The 25793-nt window shown below is 40.7% G+C and overlaps 2 protein-coding genes across 5 annotated transcripts; both read left to right on the plus strand.

Moving 5' to 3' along the window:
* The first annotated feature begins 503 nt into the window (after window positions 1-503).
* On the plus strand, window positions 504-21044 carry LOC122318134 (ceramide kinase). 2 transcript variants are annotated; one of them, XM_043135305.1, is made up of 12 exons: window positions 504-1230; window positions 3165-3320; window positions 3413-3580; window positions 4646-4738; window positions 11212-11304; window positions 11869-12079; window positions 12478-12565; window positions 18591-18740; window positions 19050-19151; window positions 19508-19888; window positions 20257-20323; window positions 20403-21044. In XM_043135305.1, exons 1-12 carry the CDS (start codon window positions 1033-1035, stop codon window positions 20538-20540), a joined length of 1845 nt encoding a protein of 614 aa, XP_042991239.1. In that variant the 5' UTR covers window positions 504-1032; the 3' UTR covers window positions 20541-21044. The 2 variants fall into 2 exon arrangements, with proteins under 2 accessions (XP_042991239.1, XP_042991240.1); XM_043135306.1 differs by having other exon boundaries at window positions 12481-12565.
* A 126-nt stretch (window positions 21045-21170) lies between these two features.
* Window positions 21171-25549, plus strand: LOC122318135 (derlin-1.1-like). Of its 3 annotated transcripts, none has more exons than XM_043135307.1 (7): window positions 21171-21763; window positions 22267-22402; window positions 22519-22592; window positions 22967-23060; window positions 23298-23426; window positions 24564-24724; window positions 25042-25549. In XM_043135307.1, exons 1-7 carry the CDS (start codon window positions 21747-21749, stop codon window positions 25283-25285), a joined length of 855 nt encoding a protein of 284 aa, XP_042991241.1. In that variant the 5' UTR covers window positions 21171-21746; the 3' UTR covers window positions 25286-25549. The 3 variants fall into 3 exon arrangements, with proteins under 3 accessions (XP_042991241.1, XP_042991243.1, XP_042991242.1); XM_043135308.1 differs by lacking the exon at window positions 21171-21763 and adding an exon at window positions 21793-21957; XM_043135309.1 differs by lacking the exon at window positions 23298-23426.
* Window positions 25550-25793: the final 244 nt, after the last annotated feature.

A 25793-nucleotide genomic window follows, 5' to 3' on the forward strand; every position in this document is an offset into this window, starting at 1 on the left:
TTTTATGTACAAGCGAATTCATGTACCAATCAACGTACCAATACTGCTGTCTTCATATTCAAAATTCAATTTAGCACAATTTTTATTAAAATCTAACTTTTTGACCAATCACGTTGGATGAATGCACATATCGGTACGTAAAATCGTTACAATGAAATTTTTTCATAATTTATTGATGACATAAAGTATCACATTTATTAAGTAAGATGAGTATTTAATATGTAGTAAAAAGAAAAAAAAATTGAATCTTGTCTAGATATAAATATATAAAAACAAAAACTCACAACATTGCTGTAGGACTATTTTATAAGTCTATCACATTGATTCAATCTAGGGACTAAAGTTCGTATATAAATTTTAGAGATCAAGATTCCACTTGACTATTACACCCTTTTATGTCATAGTTGTACTTTTACTTTTTCTACGAAAACAGAGAAGAATTAAAATGAGAGAGAGGTACAATTTTTAAATTTCTATTTCAGCAAACCATTGCTTGAGTTGAAATATCGGAATAAAGTAATTATACGAGGTCCGTATCTTTTTGGGTATCTTAGAAGAGTTTGAGATTTGATCCCCTGTCCAAGACCCCTAATCTTGTCCACGGGACACACGGGGAGGGAGATGCCAGCGGGCTAGAGGTCTGCTAGCAGTTACATCTTATGTGTGATTTTATGGTCGGATAAAAAAACAAGATCCATAGCCATACGTATCCAATTCCGAAATAGAGGAGAAAGGTGGATGCTTTTTTACCTCCTCGCCAAGGTCACGCGTAATCTAGGACATGGGAAAAACTTCACAGCTGAAACCAGACGCCTTCGTCACGTAGAAGATCAATAATCACGACAAGACATCTTGGGCGCGTGTCAGTTAAACGCGGCTGAAAACATTAGGCGGTGTTCTGACTTGGCCTTCTCCTGACCCAACGCGGTTGAAATTTCGAGCCGACGATGGACGGTATTCGGGTATTGTAGGAGGAAAACGACCCCAATAAGAAGAATCAACGGTTCGCATAGGAATTGTTCAATCTGGCAGATGGAGAGAGACAGAGATGATGGTATTGCAGTTAAAGGAGAGAATCCAGCGGCACTTGCAGTTGCAGATGCAGAGGTTGATGGCAAAGCCCAATCGTCGGCTCTGAGCTCGACCCTCTTCCTGGATCGTGTTGGCCAGGTCATTCTGACCTTCAATTCAGATGGCTTGTCTTGGAGCATGGTCCAGTCCTTCAATAATGTAGCTGCTTTGTCCCTTATCTCTCTCTCTCTCTCTCTCTCTCTCTCTGTGAATAATTTGTCGCTTCATTTTATTTTATTTTTACTTATATCAACCGCACGGTTTTAACTTTTAAGTTATTTCTGATACCTTTCTGTGAGCATTTGGGTGATGTTTTGTTGGGTCGGGTGGACTAATTCTGGCCTCTTCTCTAGTTATTACGCTTTTGTCTGATACGATTTAGTACTTGGGTGTTTGGCTGCAACTGGCCTTCCTGAAGTCAAGGGGAGACTTTAAAATTTGAAATATCGGACTTCTAATTCTATGGACGTTTAACATAGAGATCTGTATCGAGATGAACTGTTTGGTTTCTTCAGCATGCTTTAAAATAAAAAATATGGCACGTCAAGTACTGTTCTTTTGATAATAGCATATCTTGATTCTTTATCCCATAATCGTTCACTACAATAAACTCAAGTTGATCAAGTAGAACATCACTTCACCATTTCTTGAGGGCCAATTTGGAGTTATTGCACTCTAATCTTCCATCAAGTGGAAGGGAAGATAATTGTGCCTTCTAATAAAGGAAGCTCTGGGGTTCGTTCATTCTAAAGCTTCTTAGATGCTTGATAGCGGTTGAATTTCCGTCGAACAATATTTGGCATAAAAAGCTGACAAGGAAAAGATCTTTCTTTGGATGTATGGTTCCTTGGATAGAATATTGGCAATTGAGACTAAAAGAAAAACATTATGGATATATGTTGTGTGTATACGAATTATGGTGAGATGGTAGACCATCTTGTGTTGTGATGGAGAATTTTGGTTTCCAGCTTTATCTTGTGTTTGGTGTGCATTGGTTGATGCCTAAGACTGTTTCATACTTTGAGCAATGTACACTGATTCTTTCTTTGATTTCTTTGTTCTTTTGATTTTTTTATTATTGTTGACAATCTTCAGATAACTTCTAATCATCTCATGTTTTGATTTTTTATCCTTTTTAGTTGATTTTTTTATTTTTATTTTTTAAGTAATAAACTTTATTGATCGAATGCAAATAGGCAAAGCCCATGTACACAGGAAGTATACAAAAGAGACACCTAATTACACTCTAGCAAGCTGAAAGGAAATAAAAAATTCATGAACATCCCCTCCCTTTAGTACAATGGCAGAAAACCATTGGACCAAAGAAAATACAAAATGGTTCCAGATTTCCCCCACTGTACTCTCCTTGTTGTTGAAGCATCTCTCATTTCTTTCCATCCAAAGGCACCACAGTAAGCACAAAGGAATCATCCTCCACATCGCAGCTAGCGGTGAGCTTTCATGATGCCTCTTCCAACATGCTAAAAGATCCACCACGCTCTTGGGCATGACCCAATTCAACCCAGCCCTTCTTATAATGCCATCCCAAAGCTCCCTCACCACTATGCAGTGCAGAAAAATATGATTGGTCGTTTCACCATTCTTCTTACACATTTAGCACCACTCAAACACAATCATCCCTCTTTAGTAGATTTTTTGTTACTTATTAAAAAAAGCCTCATTTTTTCATCATTTATTAAAATCTCCTTAGTTGGCATTATCATCTTCCAATAAATGGATTTGGTAAGGGGTGTAACAAAATAAAGAAAGCCCAAGTCACATCCGGGCCTATATTTTAAAAAGACAAGTCAAAGTTACAATTTGAGCTCCTATAATTATGGCAAGAACTTCTTACTCCCGGACAATATGGAATTCTTATCCTCAATCCGGGGTATTACAGTCTGAATATTTTTTCATAAATTTTTGTTTAACTCTTCTGGTTGTGTTATCACTTTACTTTTGGAAATAAACTGATCATATTATCTTATGGTTGATCGTGTGTGATACGAGTAGTTTAAGAATTGTTTTTCCAACTGTCAATTACTAAGGCGGTTTTTTTCCGCCTTCTTTCTTTTATATATTTATTAAAACAGGATGAGTCAAGTTGTTTGGGTGTCAAACTTGCTCCTAAAGTTGTAACTGAGATCAAATTCTCTGATGTTTATGCTGTTGAGCTAATTGACTATGGCTTGGTTCATGAATCAAATCTGCCAAATGCTGGAAAATTTCTTGTTGGTCATGACAATGAGGTTTGTTTGTTTTCATTACTATCTTTTATGTGCACTTTAAGTCCATTTTTTGGAAATAATTTTCAGGTTGAAAATTATTTCCTTTGATGCAGATGTACTGGTTTAAAGTGCATGGTTTCCAAAGGTCAAAATCTCAGCCTTCTCTTTGGGTCTTGTCTCTATTCACATTTGGTCATAATGATCCACAAATGTGTCAGATGTGGGTGAATCGAATTAATGCTTCTCTGAACCTTGAAATGGGGAGACCAAGAAATCTTCTGGTGCGTTTTTTGAATTGTTCAGTGTGTTTTTATTTTGGTTCTTTGGATCTTGGGGAAATTGCAATTTACCTCCTTGTGCCGTATCTTAATTACAATTCTTTTGGTCTCTTTTAAAAATTGTTGTAAAATGTTGTTAAACCTCCATATACTTTAAGTTTGAATTAAAGCCATTACATTATATGTCTATATTAGCTGCTCCAATGCACGTGAGAACCTATCTTTTGATTCCACATCTTCATGTAATTTGTACCCTCAATGTGTTGAATCTGTTTGTTGTAAGTTAAGTAGAAAAAATTATAATGAAAGTTTGAGATAGAGTGGGAGGAAGGAATGGTTGGTGACAGCCACCATAGCCACCTCTGTGGTAAGCCCTTCAAAATTGTGGATCAGTGTACTGGATATAACAAGTTCAATTATTCAACATTTGAGCTTTTTTTGTTCGTAGCAAGGTTGGCCTCATAAATTTTTGAGGAGATGGTTGGGTAAAACCAGAGACCTATGACTCAAAAATCGATGGAAATGATTGATACGATAATGAAATCCACAGATCCTTTGTCCAATCAACCACTCTACTCTGCTGCTCAACATCTGGCTTTTTTTTTCTCAAAGTTCTTGCTCACTGACCTCTGATTTGTTGCCAATTTCCCTCTCAATTTCAGCATCGTTTATGAGATCCCAATTTGCTTTAATCTCTCTCTCTCTCTCTCTCTCTCTATATATATATATATATATATAAAACTTAAGTTATGAAGAAGAATTAAATGTGTACACTGGGTGCAAATTGTATGAAAATGTGGCCTTGATGACTGGCTTAACAAGGCATGTGGCTTTTACATGTGTGATTGTCCTTAAATTTAATGAAACATTGATATTTCGAATCAGATATACGGTATGGGCAGGTTTAGTGTCACTTTCCAAAAACAGAGGGAGGTAAACTGTAATTAGGATACGACAAGGAGGTAAATTGTGAATTTTTCCTTGAATCTAATTGTCTTATGGTAGGTTGCTCAAAATGCACAAAGCGTGGTGGTAAAGTTTTTCCAGTTTTTACTTCTGATTTGCTAGGTTTTTGTTCATCCAAGGAGTGGGAAAGGGAGTGGCTGTAAAATCTGGGAAACTGTGGCACCTATATTCTCACGTGCTAAAGTCAAAACAAAGGTATTCTCACCATACTAGATGGCTCTGTAAATAAATACTTTTGACTGACAATTACTCATTTTGTTCTCATTCCTACGAGTTAGATTCACAACATAGTGTGAAGATATTATTTTATACTTCTTTAGGCTGTTTCTGTTATGTAATGCTACTTATCAGAAAAAAAATGTAATGCAATGCCTTATCTAAAAGTGCATTAGATGTTTTTCTCTCTTTTATTTGGTTTATTGTCTTTCTTTTGTTACTGTTAATTTTTTCGGACTGAATCATTGGTTTGCCCTAAAACGTTTCTCTGATTGAATGAGCTTTTAAGATCCTATTTGCATTTGCTCCTGTCAAAAAATGTTGCAGAGCTGATCTCTCTTCCTCCACCCCCTTACTCCCTCATCATCCCTCCATCCTTTCTTTCCCTTTCCTCTCTCCCCATCTCTCTATCTCCCCTGTTTTTCTGCGATGGACAATGTTAGGCATTTTTCAGTGGAGTCCAAATCTTTTGCTTTCTCAAAGGTGGGTGCAAACTGTTTTCATATTCTTGAGAAAAGCAAGCGCATAGCTACCTTTCTTTTAGTCAATGAGGCAGTGGCTGCATGGGTCGTGAAAGTGGTGGTGGAAGCCACCGAGACCAGGTGGCGCGAGAATTTCTTCAGGAAAATGAGGGTCGGTAATGGGTTTCTCACGCTTCATCTACTCAGAAACACTAGGGGCTGCTATCTCCATCTGGAGGAGTTCATCAATGGGAGAAGAAGAGGCTCTTTGATCATCCCCGAGGGCGTCAAGAGCTGTGGATGGGAGGGGTTCGCTTATAATCTCAAAAAGGTGGCTGAACGTGAGTCTCCAAGACGGGTTGAGGAGCTCGGTTTAAGGCCGTCTGCCTCGCCGCCGGTTTCCTACTCCGCGGTCTTGTCTGGTACAGCGGCAGAGTGCAGCTCTGCCATGGAAAAGTTGGGAGACAAGGCTGGTTTTTGCTCAGTGGGCTCGGAAGGGACTTCTGACAGTGGTACTAATCTAGGCGATATAGAAGGGGTGTTCTGGGATGTAAAAGCCAAGCTTACCGGTGTACTCCAAGATTTTGCCTTTTTGATGAATAAAGTTGATATGGGACTCGGCATGGTGATGGGACGGGGTAAGGGGTTCACGTCTACCTCTCTCCAGTTAGTTCCAGAAGACAGTCTTCCCATTATGGGAAAGAAGGACCCTGCAGGCGTAGAGAAGTATAAGGACTCAGGGGCCTTAGTCATCTCTCGGCCACTTGGGCCGTTGGCAGGCTCTGGGCCCAAGCCTCAGAGCCCTCTGAGGTTACAGAGCTCTCAGCCCCCCCCCCCCCCCCCCCCCCCCCCGGTGCGGGCTTCGAGCCCACGGCCTCAGGCCTTAGGCCCACAGTCGCCGGCGTCCTCACAGGTCGACCCCCTCTCTCGTGTTGGGTCTGGGACCCGGCAGGAAGGCCTCCAGCCTCCCCTCACACGGGCTTCGAGCCCACGGTCTCGGGCCCCTCAGGCTGGACCTCCCACCCGGGTCGAGCCCGTGACCCGGCAGCCTTCATCGCACAGGCCCTCCTTGTGTCGGTCCCGAGACCCTTCTTCCAGCACCGTCGTCCATACTCCGCCGGCACCTTTGCCGGCATCCACGCCGGCATCACAGAAGCGGCCGACGGACTCCGGCGTACCTACCGGCGTAGTCGATGCACGGTGTAGGGCCACGACAGCGGTGGTTTCGACCCTGGCAGTGTCGCCTGAGGTGGAAAACGACGTCCCAGTCGTTCCTCAAGCCTCCGGGAGCCCGACGCCGGCACAGATAATCCCGATCTGCCCCTTGGAGTCTTCTGGGCTTTCTTCCGGTGGCAATCTGCCCCCACGGGGTGGGGACCACCCCTTCCCAGCAACCTGCGCAGCTTCTTCCTTGGTGGTTTCAGGGCTTACTTCCAGGGTCCCTTGTACTCTTGAAGAAGAGGTAAATCACGGTTCTGGAGGGGAGGTAGAAGAAGTGATAGAGCTTGGCAATCTGTCCCCAACCTGCGCAGCCCCTTTCTTGGTGGGAACTTCAGAGTTTTCTTCCAGGGTCTTTTGTACTCTTGAAGAGGAGGCAAATCATGGTTTGGAAGAGGAGGGAGAAGAAGTGGTAGAGCCTGGATCAGGTTCTTTGGTCCCTTTCACTGTTATGGGCAACGAAGGGGATGATCCCAGTCCACTTTGCTCGTTGCCCCCAGCACTTCCGTGGTCTGACCCACAAACAGATTGGGTGCTGAAGAAGGTAGAGGACATTCGGCTTTGTGCGGGGATTTCTTGCACCGGCTTTGAGGATCAACTGACAGCACTGTTCACAGCCATTGCAGCAGAGCAGTCTCCCAACCTCCGATCCGCCAGCAAAAGGGAGAGGGAATTAAAGAGACTCTCATGCTCCGTAAATTATGGTAGAGAAGGGAGCACTAGCAGGGAAAGATTTACTGATAGGGCGAACTTGGGTGATCCATGAAACCCAAGATCCTTTCATGGAACGTTCGGGGTTTAAACAACCCGAGCAAATGCCTTAGAGTGAAGAACCTAATCCGGGATTGGAAGGCGGACATCCTTTGCTTACAGGAGACTAAGTTGAAGTACGTAGACAGGAAAATTATCAGAAGTTTGTGGAATTGTGCTTATGCGGGATGGACCAGCTTGCCCTCCAAGGGCGCATCAGGGGGCATTATTGTGATGTGGGATAAGAGAGTTGTTGATTTGGTGGAAGAATTCATTGGCGAGTTTGTGGTTGCATGTTCCTTTAAATCTTTGGAAGACGGATTCGGGTGGGGTTTTGCAGGTGTTTATGGTCCGAATAATGATAATAACAGGAGGCTCCTTTGGGACGAGATTGCGGGTTTGTGAAGCTGGAGGGAGGGTCCTTGGTGTATTGGAGGCGATTTCAACATCACTCGTTTCTCAAGTGAAAGGTCGGGGGACTCCAACTCGGGATCAGCCATGGCTGATTTTTCAGCCCTAATCTTCGAGCTAGACTTGATTGATCTTCCCCTAGGGGGGGGCAACTATACTTGGTCAAATGGGAGGGCATGGTCTCGTTTGGATAGATTTATTGTCTCTCCTTCCTGGGAGATACATTTCCCCACTCTTTGTCAGAAGCGCCTCCCCAGGCTTTGCTCAGATCATTTTCCACTTTTGTTGGATTGTGGAGGTATTCAAGAGGGACGGAGATATTTCAAATTTGAGAATATGTGGCTGAAGGTGGAGGGTTTTATGGAAAAAATTAGAGCTTGGTGGTCCTCCTATCAGATCTCGGGCACCCCCAGTTTTGTTTTAGCCGGAAAACTTAAAGCCTTGAAAAATGATCTGAGAACATGGAATTTGGAAACCTTTGGAAAACTAAATGACCAAAGATATACTTTTTTTCAGGAATTGTAGCTTTTCGAGGATAAGGAAGCGACTTCGGCCCTCACGGCCGAGGAGAAGGAAAGGAAAACGAGGGTGATAGCTGAGCTGGAAAAAATCACGCTTATGGAGGAGATATCCTGGAGACAAAAATCACGAGCCCTTTGGTTGAAAGAAGGGGACAAGTGCACTAAATTCTTCCATCGTGTCGCCAACTCCCATAGACGAAGCAACGCTATTGAGGTTCTACATTCCGATGGGCGGATTATCTCCAACAGGGCAGCCATCAAGGAACACATTGTTCACTTTTACGATCATCTGCTTAAAGAGCAACATTCCTGGCGACCTAAGGTAGATGGTTTGACATTTGACTCTATTGATGCATCAAGTGCAGCGTGGTTAGAAAGGCGGTTTGAAGAGGAGGAAGTTCTCAAAGTTTTAAAAGGGATGGTAAAAGACAAGGCTCCAGGCCCCGACGGTTTCACTATGGCTTTCTTTCAAGCTAGTTGGGACATCGTCAAGGAGGACATTATGAAGGTATTCTTCGAATTTCACACTTTCTTGAAATTTGAGAAAAGTCTCAATGCCTCCTTTATCGCCCTTATTCCGAAAAGGGCAGGCTCGGTAGAGGTGCAGGACTTTCGCCCCATTAGCTTGGTGAGTGGGGTTTACAAAATTATTTCCAAGGTGCTAGCCCAGCGGATGAGCACAGTTATGGGGAAGATCATATCGAAGTCCCAAAATGCCTTCGTGAAAGGGAGGCAAATTCTTGACTCCGTCCTTATTGCTAATGAATGTCTGGAAAGTCGGGTCAAAACCGGCATTCCCGGTATCTTGTGCAAGTTAGACATGGAGAAAGCTTTTGATCATGTTAACTGGGACTTCTTGATACACATAATTGGCAGGTACGGTTTTGGAGAAAGGTGGTGCCAATGGATAAAACATTGTATCACAACCGTCCGTTTTTCCGTTTTGGTGAATGGCACTCCCGAAGGCTTCTTTAATAGTTCCCGGGGCTTGCGACAAGGAGATCCCCTATCACCTCTCCTTTTCATTTTAGTGATGGATGTTTTAAGCAGAATGTTGCATAGAATGGTGGAGGGTGGTCACATCTCGGGTTTCTCAGTGGGAGGCTCCACCCATGGTAATTTCTCAATCTCTCACCTTCTCTTTGCTGATGATACTTTGGTCTTTTGCGAGCCAGATCCTGATCAGATCCGCTCCCTAAGGGCTCTATTGCTATGTTTCGAAGCTGTCTCTGGTCTCAAGGTCAATCTTGCAAAATCTGAAGTGGTTCAAGTCGGAGAGGTCGGTAATCTAAGTGAATTGGCTGGTTTGCTGGGCTGCAAGATATCATCCTTACCTATGAAATATTTAGGTCTCCCTTTAGGGGCCCCTCATAAATCCAAAACAATGTGGGATGGGGTGGTCGAGAAAATCGAATGTAAACTTGCAGGTTGGAAACGACTTTACCTATCCAAAGGTGGTAGAGTCACTCTTATTAAGAGCACTCTATCCAACCTTCCCACATATTTTCTCTCCCTTTTCCCCTTGCCTGTAGGTGTGGCGCATAGACTGGAAAAAACCTTCCGTGATTTCCTATTGGGTAGCTTGGAGGACGTGAAAAAGTTCCATTTGATCAAATGGGAAAAAGTATGCACACCCTTAACCAATGGCGGATTGGGGCTCTGCAACTTGAGAACTCACAACAGAGCATTACTTGGCAAATGGCTATGGAGATACCACAGGGAACGAGACGCCTTTTGGAGAGAAGTTATCGACAGTAAATATGGAAGCATGCGAGGTGGTTGGTGTTCCAACCCAGTGAGAGGGGTTCATGGTGTAGGTTTGTGGAAATTCATACGCAACGGTTGGGAAGCTTTTTTTGCTAATTGCAGACTTGCGGTGGGAAGGGGCAATCAAGTTAGCTTCTGGCACGACTCTTGGTGTGGCGAGTCTGCTTTGAAGACCACTTTTCCCTCCTTGTACAGGATTGCATTTGATAAGGAGGCCACAGTTGCTGATAATTTCGACAGTTCTTCTACCTCCACCCACTGGTCAGTAAGATTCTCTCGAGCGGCACAAGACTGGGAACTGGGAGTCATTGCTGATTTTTACAGCGCGTTACAAGCATCAACTTTACATGCCGATAGAGAAGATCATCTCCTTTGGTCGCCCACAGGAAATAAGCGTTTCTCAGTACATTCTTTTAACAAGGTACTCTCGGCACATCCCTCCTTTGTATTCCCTTGGAAGTGCATTTGGAGGACTAAGGCTCCCTTAAAAGTGGCTTTCTTCGTATGGCTAGCATCTCATGAGAGTATTCTGACTATTGATAAATTGAGAAGACGCGGCCTCTACTTAATGGATTGGTGTTTTATGTGCAAACACAATGGTGAGATAGCAGACCACCTTCTCCTTCATTGTGAAGCTGTCACGGCTTTATGGGATGACATCTTCACAAGACTAGGCTTGGCGTGGGTAATGCCTAGAAAGGTGATTGATCTTTTGGCTTGTTGGAGAGGAATCCGGGGTAAGGGCCAGATTGCAAATATTTGGAAAATGGTGCCACTTTGCCTAATGTGGTGCACATGGAACGAAAGGAACAGTCGCTGCTTTGAGGACAAGGAGCGATCTCCGGAAAGCTTTAGGGATTTTTTTATCACACTTTAGTTCTATGGGCATCCTCTATTGTAATGAATGACACTTCTTTTATTGAACTTTACGCTGCCCTTCGCAGCTCTTAGCCTGTAGCAAGGCTCTTTGTATACCCCCTGTGTACTCAGGCCTTGCCCTTTCCTTGTTCTAATATATCTCTTTTTACTTATCAAAAAAAAAAATTTTTTCGGACTGAATTTTTGGCTAAATGGTGGTCAGTTCAGCATGAGAATTGTACTTCGGGCACTGTCTTCTAGGCTATTTTGTTCTTTATGTTTGAAGTCTCATCATCCGTGAAACCATTGATTGAAAGGGTGAAAATGGCATTATTATTTTTTATCTGCTCTTGATTGGAATGAAGATTGCGCTCATTTTGAATTACAAAGGTCCCGAGGAACACATTTAATTGAGGTAAATGTGATTAATATCTTCTTGAGTAGTTACTTTTAATTCCGTTATCAGGTCACTGTGACACAGAAGGCAGGACAGGCATTTCATGTGATGGCTTCTACTTCGAACCAGGAGCTTTACTCATATGATGGTGTTGTAGCTGTTGTAAGTAATAAGATCTCTTCACATGATTTTTGCCTTATGGTTGTAGTAACCAGTAAACTTTGAACTATTCAGCTGATCAGCTAGTAATGTGTATCAACTTCCTCCTGCTCATAGTAAGAGTGCGTGCGTATGTATGTTTCAGGTTCCATACCATATGATTTGATGATTTGTAGCTTTATGCTAGCAGATGAACTGAGTTAGGGACTTTTACTGCATATCGTTCCAGCTGCTTAGTAGTTTGATCATATAATGTATAAATGATACCTATCAAAAATATGTATAAATGATGGGCATGCCTTTCAAAATGAAAAAAAGGAGATTATATGACCGAACACGGGGATTTAAACTTGAGTTAGGAATACCTATTCTCAACTTTGATTGAGGGAGGAAAAAGAGAAGCTTTTTCAAAATATGGCTACTGGTGGGATAGTATTAATATCTTGGGTATGTGGTATATCCATCATGAATTAGTCTATGTTGGCATGCACGTACATGTTTATTGTTCATATGGGTTAGGCTCGTTCTATTTAGTTATTGGAGTATTCACAAATGACTTGATTTCAGGGTGGTGATGGTTTCTTCAATGAAATTCTTAATGGGTTTCTTTCTTCAAGGCATAAAGCTCCTTACCCACCAAGCCCAACAGATATTATTCATTCTGCTGATGGACATGGCAGTTCCTTGGTTCATCATGGTTCAAGTGGTACAGTTGCCGAGACTTCTTATCGAAACGAAGATGGGTCACCTCTTCTCTCAAGTACAGTGCAAAATTTCAGTACGTACACAATAACCTGTTTTCCAGACAACCCATGTTGATTTGATTGCCATCATAATTGGTGGTTATCTATTTATCAAAAAGTAAGCAAATAATTGGTGGTTATCTGATATATCACTAAGTCTATCTAAAATTAAAGAAACTGAAGTTCTTGCAGCGTTGGTTAGTTTATTCTATCTCTACGATTATATATTAGTATGCTGAAAATGGTTGCTGAGACAACCGGCCCCCCCCCCCCCTCCCCCCCCCCCCCCCCCCCCCCCCCCCCCCCCCCCCAAAAAAAAAAAAAACACCCAACAGCGGTATTCTTTTCTTTGAACTTACCTTTTGTCCATCATCTATATTTGGGTAAATCCCAATTTAGTGATAACTGTTTTTCTCTTGTTGTGAGGATTCAGCAGACCAAGATCGTGACTTTCCCTTCTCTGAAGAACAGTTTAGATTCGGAATCATTCCTGCGGGTTCAACTGATGCCATTGTGATGTGGTATCTTATTTCCTAATTATATATTTTCCAAGCTATTGTTTTTTCTTCTTAATAAAGAGAAAAAAGAAATTTCATATATAAGTCTAGTTCAGTACACTATTGTGCAGTTCTTTTTTTTTTTTTTTTCAGAAAAGTAAGAAGGTATATTAATAAAAGAATAGGCAAAATGCCACGTTCAGTACAAAGAATGTCCAAAATTACGTAGGATCAATAGAAATAAGAAAATCATGTAGATTTTGGCCATTAAAACTAACAGCAATAGCCCAAGTACAAAGAGTTCTAAAAAAGAAGACTTTCAGCTCCTCCATTGATCTCTCTTTATCCTCGAATGTCCGTTCATTGCGCTCCTGCCACATGCACCACATAATGCATATCGGAATGATCTTCCAAATTGCTTCAATCTAGTTGTTGCCTTTTAGACCTGTCTAGCTAGCAAGAACTGCCACTACTATTTCCGGCATAACCCAACCCAAGTATAGCCTACAAAAAACCTCATTCCATAATCCTCGAGCTACCTCACAATGTAATAAAAGATGGTCCACAAATTCACCCCCTTCCTGTACATACAACAACAATCTACGATGATCACCTTTCGTTTTCTCAAATTGTCCATTGTGAGGATCTTGCCCAGGGAAGCGGTCCACACAAAGAAGCCACTTTGAGAGGCGCCTTGTGTTTCCAAAATTTTTTTCAAGGAAACTGAGAGGGTTGCTTGTGTTAGGGCCTTGTAAAAAGCACGGACCGAAAACAAGCATTTTCCCGATGGTACCCACCACAACAAATCTAGAAGCTGGTTACTTGGTTTGGTTGAATACAAAAGATTGAAAAAGGCTTTAAAAGTGTCCATTTCCCAACCTTATGCCGTCCTGCTAAAACTGATGTTCCACTGGATTTGCTCCCCCACTACCACTATGACTTCCGCCACTGATTTCTTTGTCACTTGCAACCGAGAATACTGTCGGGAATAAATCCTTAGGCGCACAATTACCACACCAGGTGTCGTACCAAAATTTGATCTTGTTCCCCTCTCCTAAACGAAGCCTAGTGTAATGAGAGAAGACCCCCCATCTTTGTCTGATATGTTTCCACAATCCCACACCATGCGCCCCTCGCATTTCCTTAGTACACCATCCACTCTATAATCTCCCATACTTACTTTCAATTACCAACTTCTAAAGAGTTTCTGGTTCTCTATGATATCTCCATAGCCACTTTCCAAGTAACGCCTAATTAAAGATTCTCAGCTTTCTAATGCCTAAACCCCCCTTCGAGATAGGCCTACAAATTTGTTCCCACCTGAGTAGATAAAACTTGAACTCCTCTCCTCTTTTGTTCTACAATAATTCCCGTAGTAATTTCTCAATGCGAAGTGCCACCCTTGCTAGGATAGGAAACAGGGATAGGAAATATGTTGGAAGGTTAGAAAGAGCACTCTTTATTAGCATAATCCGGCCCCCTTTTGATAGGTACATTCTCTTCCAACCTGCTAAACGTCGCTCTACTCTCTCAATCACTGTATCCCTGAGCACAACTGCTCTTGAGAGGGGTCCCAACGGAAGGCCTAGATATTTCATGGGGAGTGTAGCAATCTTACACCCTAGAGTATTAGCCAACTGTCTTAAATGCTGAACACCACCAATAGACACCATCTTTGATTTGTTCAGATTCACTTTCAAACCTAAAGCTACCTTGAAGCAAAGTAGAAGTGCCTTCAATACTCGAACCTAGAGTTGATTTGCCTCGCAGAAAATTAGGGTGTCATCTGCAAACAACAAATGAGAAATGTTAATACTACCCCCTCCTGGGGTTCCAATCGAGTAACCAGCCATATGCCCATTTGCAACCAGGACTGAGATCATTCTGCTCAAAGCCTCCATCACAATGATAGAGTAACGGGGACAACGGATTTCCTTGTCTTAGGCCTCGTGTGTTATTGAAAAATCAGTAGGGCTTCTGCTTATTAGGACTGAGAATTTCACCATAGTTATACACCAGTGGATCCAAGAACGCCATCTCTCCCCAAAACCACACTTCCCCAAAATGTCAATAAGAAAGTCCCAGTTAACATAATCATACGCCTTCTCCATGTCTAGCTTGCATAGAATCCCTGTATAGCCCGCTTTCAATCTACTGTCCAGACATTCATTAGCAATGAGTACTGCATCTAAAATCTGTCTATCCTTTACAAAAGCATTTTGGGGCTTTGAAATTATCTTTCCTACTACCTCACTAAGGCGATTTGCAAGTGCTTTGGAAAGAATCTTGTAGACCCCATTGACTAGGTTAATGGGTCAGAACTCCTTAATATCTTCTGCCCCCACCCTTTTTGGTATCAAGGCTAGAAAAGTGGCGTTTAAGCTTTTCTCAAACTTTCCAAACGAATAAAACTCCTGGAACACCTTCATAAAGTCATCCTTTAAAACCTCCCAACAAGTTTGGAAAAATCTCATAGAGAATCCATCAGGACCTGGAGCCTTGTCTCTAGCCATTTTCCTTACCACTTCTAGCACCTCCGCCTCTTCAAACGGCCTCTCCAAACGGTTGGCATCCAAAGGCCCAATGGAATCAAAAGCCAACCCCTCTAGCTTAGGCCTCCACCCCTCCTGCTCAGTAAGAAGCTGTTCAAACAAACTAACCACGTGATTGTTAATCTCTTGCACATCCCTACAATTTGCCCCATCAATCTTCAGCATCTCAATATTGTTGGATATCTTGTGAGAATTAGCTACCCTGTGAAAAAACTTAGTGCTACAGTCACCTTCGTTCAACCATAATGTTCTAGACTTCTGCCTCCACGAGATCTCTTCTAGTAGGATGATCCTCTCGAGCTCTACGACCAATGCTAGCTTTTGTGCTAATTCCTCCGGATTCAAAGGCCTTGACTCTTGAAACCTTTCTAGCTCTTGTATCTCCCTTAGGTTTATTTTCTTAAGCTGCCTGATATTACCAAAGGACTACATATTCCAAAGCTTTAAATATTGCTTTAGAACCTTTAGTTTTCCGGCAAAAACGAAAGTAGGAGTAACCCGGATCTGGTATGAAGACCACCACTGTCCAACTCTATCCACAAAGCCTTCTGATTTCAGCCACATGTTTTCAAGCTTAAAATGCTGCCGCCTTCTTTGAATCCCCCCACAATCCAGCATGATGAGCCAATGGTCCGAGCACAAACGAGGCAGTCTCTTTTGCCACACTTCTGGATAATGAATTTCTCACTTCGGAGGGATTAAAAATCTATCTAATCTAGACTAAGTCTGATTATTAGCCCAAGAATATATTCCCCCCGCCAGTGGTAGGTCCACTAGGTTCAACTCAAAAATGCATTCCAAGAAATCGGACATTGCTGGACGCATTCTTCTATTTCCAAAACACTCGTTTGTGAATCTTGTTACATTAAAATCACCACCAATGCACCAAGGAAGATCTTACCAGCTGTGTAACCCAGCTAGTTCATCCCACAGTAATCTTTGGTCACTGTCTATGTTAGGGCCATATACACCTGCAAAGGCCCACATATACCCATCGATCACACTCCTAAAAGAACATGCTACTGAGAACAACCCAACAACCTTCTCTAATTTCTCCACCACTCGTTGGTCCCATATCACCAAGACTCCTCCCAAGGCCCCATTAGCTGCCAAATACACCCAATCGACATGGACACAGCTCCATATACTTCGTATTATTTTTGTAGTGACCGTTTTCAATTTCGTCTCCTGTAAACAAATAATATCCGCCTTCCACCAATGCCGTAAGTTTCTTATTTGAAGATGCTTACCGGCATAATTTAGACCATGGACATTCCATAAGAGAATTTTTGGTTTCATTTATTGGAAGAAGCTAGCCCATTCCCTTTAGATCTATTCCTGCTTGAGCTACCTTCAGAATTCATGGACCATGGTAGCTTATTGAGTTCTCGCTGTTTGTTGGACCCCGTTTTCCTTTGTTGTTGGTGACCCACTTCAATGGCAGTAAGTAATGCCATGAATTGCTCTTCATAACCTTCATACTTTAGTCCCACCATATCCTTAATATCATCACTATTTGGAATACCCAATCTGATACGCTGGATGAATCTGGATACATATAGTTAAGAGGAATTGGATTTTGCACCCTAAACTCTCTCTTCCCCTCCGAGTTCACTTCTCCAATCACTAAACCAACTTCCCCTTCATGATCATTAATCCCCTGTAATAGCCTCTGTGAACTCTCTTTATCAGGCAGGAAAAGATCACTGGCCGAATCCTTTGCTTCACCTTCCTCGTTGTTTTCCACAATAGCCAGATAGCCAGTTCTGTTGCCGTCGCGACGACGACTCAGGTGGAGGAAAGCCTCCTTCAACTCCGTACCCGTGACACGACTCCTTTCCCATGACCCGTGCCTTCCATTCCTAACGGGCCGAGGTCTTCATCTTGTATTGGGGCCCATGTCCAGCCCAAAACGAGGGCCTTCCATTTCTTTCCTTTCCCGTAAACCTTCTAGCGTGATTATGGGCCATGGGCTTTGGCCCATAGCCAGCCCAGCCGGATTCCTCAACTGCCCTCCTTAAGTTGTTTCGGGCCATGGGCTTACCCAGCCCAACTCCATAGCCCGAAGCCTTTGGCCTCTAATAGGCCTGCTTGCTATCCCTTAAACTCATCGTTTCATCCTCTACCTTAAAAGCCTTGACCACCTTCCTCAGTATGGACACTCCCCCTGCAACTTCTTCAATTGAACTTGCAGATCACGTACCAGGGACAACGTCTCCCTCACGTCTCTTCCACCCTCTCTCTCCCTAGACTGACCTCGAGGGGCTCGATGCACAGCACCCCCTCCGACACCAGTTTACAACGCATGCATCCCCTCCATTGTTAAAGCTTCTTTGTAAGACTTCACCTTATCATCCCCTGGTCTCTTCAGAGCATCACCAAACTTGCCATGGCTGCTTCTTACCACCTGAAAACTCTCCCTCAACGCTTCTTGCAATCTACTCCAACCATGACCACCCTCCTCTTCAGGGATAAAAATGGAGTTGTTTCGTCCCTCATCGCCATAAACCGCCACCTTCACAAAACGGCCACGACTATTTGAGGACCTCTGAACGATAAAACTCCGGTATCCCTCCCTCTTGGATAACTAAAAATCTTCTCTTTCATCTTTCGCACAGCCCTCCAATGCTCCCCCTAGCCATTGCGCAGTTCCCAGTCTGAGCAATAACTCTTTGAACCTCCTTCCTCTCTTAGTGATGCGGATCAAGCCACCCTCTCTAACGACAGAAAATAACTTAGTGTCAATCACGAACTCCCGAATGAAGCCCATCCCGAACCACCGTCGACGTAATAATCACACTAACTAAAAACCATCCTTGATGGCGAAACGAAATAAAGAATTTTTTTTCGCACATATGATGAGTTTCTTACTGAGTCATTTTTTTCGCACAATTTCAAACTAAAGAAATTGTGCAGTTCTTATCGATGCATTTGTGTTTGATGGCTTATCAACTTTTGTGTTACCCTAGTTTTATCTTTTCTATATAATATATGGCTCACACCTCAAGGCTCAGATTACACTCGAGGAATGTTCCATACCTCAGCCACCTTCCACCCCCCCCCCCCCCAACACACAAAAAAAAAGGAACAAAACCCACAAACACCTTCCTTTTTTCTTTCAATATTTTGCTAAAACTATACAATTAGTTAAGCCCATTAGCATTTTACAAAAACTCCATAATCTTTCCCATATATGTTTTAAGGATTTAATAATGCTATGGACATTCAGAGTAACTACTTGTCCTGATGTCAAGCCTAGACACTCACAGTTGTCTCAAGTTATTTGTTGGTAGTTGGTTTATTTGTTTAAAAAAACACATGGAAGGTATGCCTCTGTATATCGGACTGAGCAAAGCCCACTGACCTAGTTTAGTTTTAAATGTCAATGTTTCTGTCAGTGGAACTTAATTTTAAATTAGTATCATTCAATCTCCTGTCTTGGACTTGGTTGATATAATTGTTTTATTAAAGCAGTGTATTGGGCTTCTCTTTTGCAGTACCACTGGAACTCGAGATCCCATAACATCAGCATTGCACATTGTACTAGGTAAAAGGGTATGCCTTGATGTAGCTCAAGTTGTAAGATGGAAAACAACCTCTGCATCAAAACTTGATCCTTGTGTGCGATATGCAGCTTCTTTCGCCGGGTAGTGTCTCATTATTTTTGATGTGGTATTTCTAAACTGGATGTCAAATTTTCTTTTTAGTAAAAAGAGTTGTCCAAAATTACACAATTATACCTAAGAATTTACTGGCATTTTCATGCATTTCTGGTTGATTAATGGAAATTGAATCATTGGTAAGAGGGGTATTATTTGATACGATATACTTTCTTATTGAGGGCCACATGTAATGGGAAGAGTCTCCCTCCATTATGCTTTTGCATTTATACCAAACCATTTAATATTATGTTTATGGGATGCTCTCTCATAAGTCCATCCGTTCAATACTATTAGGTATGGGTTTTATGGAGATGTCATAACTGAGAGTGAAAAATACCTCTGGATGGGCCCCAAACGTTATGATTATGCAGGAACAAAAGTGTTTATGAGGCTCAGGTACGTCTGAATAAAATTTTGCTCCCACTGTCAGTTGCTTAAACTTTTCAACATTGATTCTGTCGACTTTTATGTTTTGTTGTATTTGAAACCAACTTTCAGTTTGCTTCCCATTTTTCGGTTTTGTGAATCAAATAATAAACAAAGCAAAAAATCCGAAACAGAGCAGTGGTAGTCTTCAATTGCTGTTTTTTTGCGTGTAGTGTGAGTTTTTGTTATTTGTTGCTTACTCTCCTGGTTTTGATGTGGGACCCAAATCCAACATGTTATTATTTTTTCAAATATTTGTTACCGTGATGATAACTACCGATGCAAATGGTGCTAAAGGGTGATTTGTGATCTATGATATTATTCAGGTCATATGAGGCAGAAGTAGCTTACTTAGAAGTCGAATCGGGGGAAGCAAATTCAACATCTGGCAGAGGTCACGTGAGTGGTAGCATACGAGCATTGTGGAGTCCGAATAAATCTGAAAGAGTGGTTTGTCGTGTAAATTGTGCCATTTGTAACGACAAACCAATTCATGTATCTATGGGAGATCCCCAAACTACCACTTACTCACGACCAGAAAAAACAAGATGGTTGAGATCCAAAGGCCGTTTTCTTAGCATTGGTGCTGCTGTAATCTCTTGCCGAAATGAAAGAGCACCAGATGGTTTGGTGGCTGATGCACACCTTTCGGACGGTTTCCTGAACCTCATATTGATTAAAGACTGCCCTCATGCTTTGTATCTATGGTATGTTGAGAAATTGATAACATCCTTCCTCAATGCTTGTCCTCCCCAAACCCAAAAAAGTAAGGGTAATGCAGAAATCACTATTTAGTTTTAATAACTTTTACTGAGAACTTCAACAGCTTTGTAGTAATTCATTTTCATATGCTTATCCTAGTCACTTGTAAGAACTTCCACCGTCCTTAGGTAACATTGTAATTGGGCCATGTTATTCTCGCAACTCATCTCTATGAAGCTGCCTTTGATGCTATTGTGAAGTTTTCCTCTACTTATGTTACTGTCTGCCCTACATTCGTTCAGTTTTTGCTTAGCTTTTATCCTAGAAGACTTCCATTCTAGAACCTAATGTCATGTTTGAACAATACATACAGGCACCTTACCCAACTTGCAAGGAGAGGTGGAACTCCCCTGAACTTTAAGTTTGTTGAGCATCATAAGGTATGTTCTATACTGGTTTCATTTTTTGTGTGTGTTTTGGGAATATCTCTTCCATTACTATTTATTTTGTTGTGCGCAGACAACAGCTTTTGTGTTTACTTCTTTTGGCAATGAGAGCGTTTGGAATTTGGATGGTGAGCCCTTCCAAGCACACCAACTCTCAGCACAAGTATTTAGAGGCCTCGTTAGCTTATTTGCATCCGGTCCTGAAGTTTAACAGAAGACCTCGCAAAAGGGCTTCCAAAAGAAGATCTTGCTTATGCCTATATATTACCAGTCGCCTTGTGATCAAGTTATTCGATCAATATGGCTTCGTACAAATGGCTTCTGGGTATGGTGACAATTAGCAAACATTTCAGGGGGCCTTGTTTTGAGAGAGGCAGATTAAACCTGCACCGGTGATGTATTACTTTGCAAGGAACTAGGGTGGGAGAAAAAGGAGTCTTGCAATCCTGCTGACCAAACTTTCTTTCTCAGAAGTAGTCCATAATTTACAAAGTGGTCCATTTTGTAATGCAAATTCGTACGTGAAACACAATCAACTGTCATCTTTCTTGCTCCATACCATCTATCAGCCTTTTGTTTATAGAAATGAAAATATAAGTTTGGACCGATCAAATCTAGATTGTTAACGGGTGGACAACAGTTTAATGTTGAGCCAAAACTCTATTATCGAAGGGCAAATAAATTTGGACCAAAACCGAGGAATAATATTTCGTAATATGTGGTCCATTCTTTACTTTTCTTATTGCCTGCTTAAAATAATAGAAAGTATTTTGGATGCACAGGAAACCCAAAGCGTGGGTTGGAATATTCTTTAGCTGAATTTGTGTCTAAAATATGGCAACATTTTGATACGTCAAAGCAGCCAATCACCTTCGGCAACTATATATGTGAGAGAGAGACAGAAAGACAAGACAGACAGAGAAGCTGTGATTGGAACAGAGATGCATTGTTGCGGATAAAAAAGAATAGAGATTGAGAGTTGACTCGGATATAAAACCCATAACGAAAGGCATATCAAACGCGTATAGCCCCACCCGTGCCGTATGGAGAGACATTAAAATTGCCTACCGTTTCTTTCACGCGGACTTTGTCCATGACACGAAGAAAATCCAAATGCCGAGCACCCATTTTCCAAGCGCATTGAAATCGTCGTCCAAGACTCCAATGAAAAACTTGGAAGTTTGAAGACTTCCTGCCCCACCATTTATTGGGATCCAAAGTTTTCCCTTCTGAATTTCCAATGGCTATCGCTTTTAATCTTTTATCCAAATGCATATTTTCATTGCATCTTTTGTTACGCATGAGCCCTTGAATATTGAAACTACTATTATCACCACTATTCCCATCTTCTGCAACACCACCTTTAATCTAACAAAAACCAAACCACCACCATCACGTATCTAAACCATTCTGTGCAATGTCTACACCAGCAGAGTAATCTCTCTCTCTCTCTCTGTGGCATGCAAAAACAAACACTTCCGAATGGCCACATCCTTAAATGAACTCTTTGTAGATTTGCTAGTTGAATGTTACACAACCCTTTTTCGGTTATTTGTCTGACTCCTAATTGGTGTTTTTTTGGGGGGCTGTGTGTGTGTGGATATGGACACCTGCTACTTTTTGTAACTGTAAAAATCTTAAATTTATTCCTTTTTCCTTTAATCTTCGTTTTTTTTCCATCTATAGTTATGATATCTTTTGGATTTCATCCCAAACCAACTGGATTTACAGAAAATTCCAGTTAGGTTTTTCTTCACCTGTTGCAGATTCTATCTTGGTTACTTTTGTTTCCGATCGTTTACTTTTGGACCCATTAAGAAGGATTCAGTCTGATCATTATTTTCACTAGGCTTGCAATTTTGATACACCTGATCATGAAGTTCTATAATCTTTTTTGTTGCTTGAAGAAACTGATTTTCCTCCCCCAATATGTTCAGATACTATCGATCTCTTCCACCTGTGTGCAAGACCTATGGAGTGGCCTGCTTGATGACCACATCAGCATTCTATCTGGGACTTTTCGAATATTACAGCATATCATTGGATTATGGTCTCGTACTAAAACATTTTCAGGTAATTATTTACTAATTTGTAGAAATCCAAGAGCTCAAATTCATTACTGCTCATTGGATTGTGAAAAACGTGTCATGATAAAGTGAAATCACCATTTGTTCATACTGCATGCGCAGGTTTGGAGGCTTATCACGAATTTCTTCTTTCTTGGGCCATTTTCGTTTCCCTTTGCATTTCTGCTGATAATAATGTAAGATATCTAATTCTATCTACCCTCTGGAATCATATCAAATGAATGATGCGTTTTGGTGAAAGGGTAGGAGGAACATTCAAAAAAAAAAAAACCTTTGGGACGAACCATATTGGTGATTAAAATTATCCATAAGAAATTAGGCTTTAAATGATAATAAAAATTATTCTAAGCCATTGTTCTCCTAATTTAAGCGTATAATTGCTGGGAATGATTAGAGAAATAGTTAAAAAAAAAAAATATGGAATCAATTACACGATATATATTCACAAAGGACGTTGTAGATACTTTGGTTGTAAAAATAGCAAAACAGGTTGTATAAATTAATATAATTATTAAAAAATTGAAGAACTTTACCACGCTGACTTTCATAGAGCGAAATATGGTGTTGCACTCGAGAGAGGGCCCTTCGACAAGAGAACAGCAGACTTTGTATGGATGCTGATCTTCGGAGCGCTATCACTTCTTGTAAGTCATGATACCAATCATCTATGCATGCATGATTTCTTTCTCTTTTTAATTCCGTCCAATAACATTTACTTAACCAGTGATTAAGATGTTTAAATTTTTCTCTCCAGACGCAACCTTAACGAATATCTTCCAGATCTATATATTTACTCAGAATTAAGTCAAACAGAACATATATATAATGTACTAAGAAGATAGCATGAAAATAACGACAATGGTACTGTTACTTGATCTTAGGTGATGGCTGCTGTTCCATTTCTGTCGTCTCCTTTCTTTGGAGGTTCCGTAGTATTTATGATGGTCTATGTCTGGGGCCGTGAGTTCCCCAACGCGCGCATAAGCATCTATGGTGTTGTTACATTAAAGGTAATGCATGCTACCTATTATGCTATGAAAAATACTATAGCCACGAATGAATTATATAAAAATAGACCCATAAATTGACGTGGCTTGATGTGGTACGTTAGATTGTAAAGTTACTTTTATTATAAAGTATATCTAATGGATTTCATAAAATCACATCAATTCGTAGATTTATATTATGTAATCTGTTTAAATTTGTATCAGTTCTCTTATGTTATATATCATGCTGCATGTGTTTTTAGTTTTACCAGTACTTATCCTTGTTCGTGGAATATTGATATGTACGTGTGTTTGTTTTGCTGTATATAGGTTTTGAGATCGGGCCTCTTTGTTTCTCATAGCCTTTGATGTGGGTCTACTCATGTTGTTCGTTCATACAGATCATCAAAATAGCTTTAGGATTATCTTGAACTTCCCTTTTTAAGCTTCAGCACCCTGAATTTTCAACTTTCTCTCAAATTTTCCCTACATAATTACTAACCAAATAGCTACACTTAACATCTTTATCAAACTCTGCCTTTCTCCCTCTCCTTTTTTTCTCAGGGCAAAAAAGACACAAAAATTGTCAATTTTGGCAATTACCCTCCCAAACTTATATCAAAAGTACTATTTACAATATGTCCCATTTTCCCTAAAAAGAAAAATTACCCCAAAAATTCGATCTTAAAAAATTAAATAAAATACCCCTAGTAAATTAAACAATTAAAATTTGTTTAAAAAATTCAATAATATTTTTTTGAAAAATATAAAATAGAATATTTTATGATCTTCTTTTTTCTGTTTGGTTTTTTTGAGTTTTTTTAAGGATCTTTAATTTTTTTTCTTATTTTCTTTTTGTCTAAACCAATCTAGTTTTGAATATTGCAATCTTATAAGAAGTATTAAGATTATGTCATATCACTTATTTTTCATTAATCATACAACAATTAAATCTCGACTTAATAATTTGTTTCAAATTGGAGGATTAAATGAGAAATTACTTTGATAATTTTAGTTGTTACGTTATATAACGTCAAAAGTAGTATTGTTACTTCATCAAGAAGATAAAGTGTGGATGTTTTCATATAAAATATACAAAATGCAAAGATTAATCTCAGTGGCTTATTTTAATTATATTCTTTTTGATTTATTATCCTTCAGGGATTCTATCTTCCATGGGCAATGCTAGCACTGGACTTGATATTCGGAAATCCTTTGATGCCAGACATGCTAGGGATAGCTGCGGGACATTTGCATTACTTCCTAACAGTGCTTCATCCTCTTTCCGGGGGGAAGTTCATCTTGAAGACTCCTCTTTGGGTGTATCCTTTCTCTATTCTTTTTTTAGTTTCGCAATGAATGCATGGATGCATGCATTAACCTTCCCCTCAAAAAGCTCTTAACCCATCATTTTCGAAAGTTTTTGTTCAATTTTCCTGGTAGTATTCTTGGACAAATCATGAGCATTGAGTTCCTCAAACAAGTGGAGGATTTCACCAACCCGGCCAGTAAAATATATACCAGTACTGTGTTTGTGTCCCTGTGTCAGGGGACATGATCATTAGTGTCTTTACATGTTCAAATTAAATTAGGAATTTGTTCCTGAAATGATTTTTGTTTTCCTAAACAAAATTTCCAGTCACAAACTAGTTGCATTTTGGGGTGAGGGAACACAAATAAATTCCCCAGTGCAGCGTGATCCCTCAACCAGTGTTGCATTTCGGGGAAGAAGCTACCGTCTAAATGGATCTCGAACAAGCAGATCAAACAGTACTCCTGCTACAAATCAGGCAGGCGCAGATAGCTCTGCACAGCAACCGGCCGACCGAGGCGATGGATCAGTTGCTTTCCGAGGCAAAAGCTATCGTCTCAATGGCCGTTAGATGTAATCAATCTTCGTTGGTCATTCACAAAACCAAATCCTGAAATTGCGTTTGTGTTTGGGAGGATGCATTTCTTTATGATATATTTTAGTTTCTTAACATTAATGAGAACTTATATCTCATTGTATTAGTGCCACGACAAAAGGGAGAAAGAGAACTTGTATCACTCTACCTACACATGATTCGCTTAACTTATCATAAAATGACATGTCGTAGAATTCGTAACGTTTATATAAATAATTTTAATGACATGTTATTTTTTAATTGGATAGAAGTATTACATCATTTATATTTTTAAATTATATAATTAATAAGACAATTAAGAAAAGATACATTTAAAATTAATTAAAAATATTATTTTTAATCACAATTAGAATTGACTATGGATAAAAGGATTATGCAACGGATATTGAATTCAAATGTGGTGGCTAAAGCAAAGCAAAGCACTGTCTTAATATAATATCTCGTAACTTTCTTTGAAGGGTTCGTAAGGATCGATTACCGACAA

The sequence above is a fragment of the Carya illinoinensis genome, chromosome 8, assembly GCF_018687715.1.
Source record: "Carya illinoinensis cultivar Pawnee chromosome 8, C.illinoinensisPawnee_v1, whole genome shotgun sequence".
Classification (NCBI taxonomy): Eukaryota; Viridiplantae; Streptophyta; class Magnoliopsida; order Fagales; family Juglandaceae; genus Carya; species Carya illinoinensis.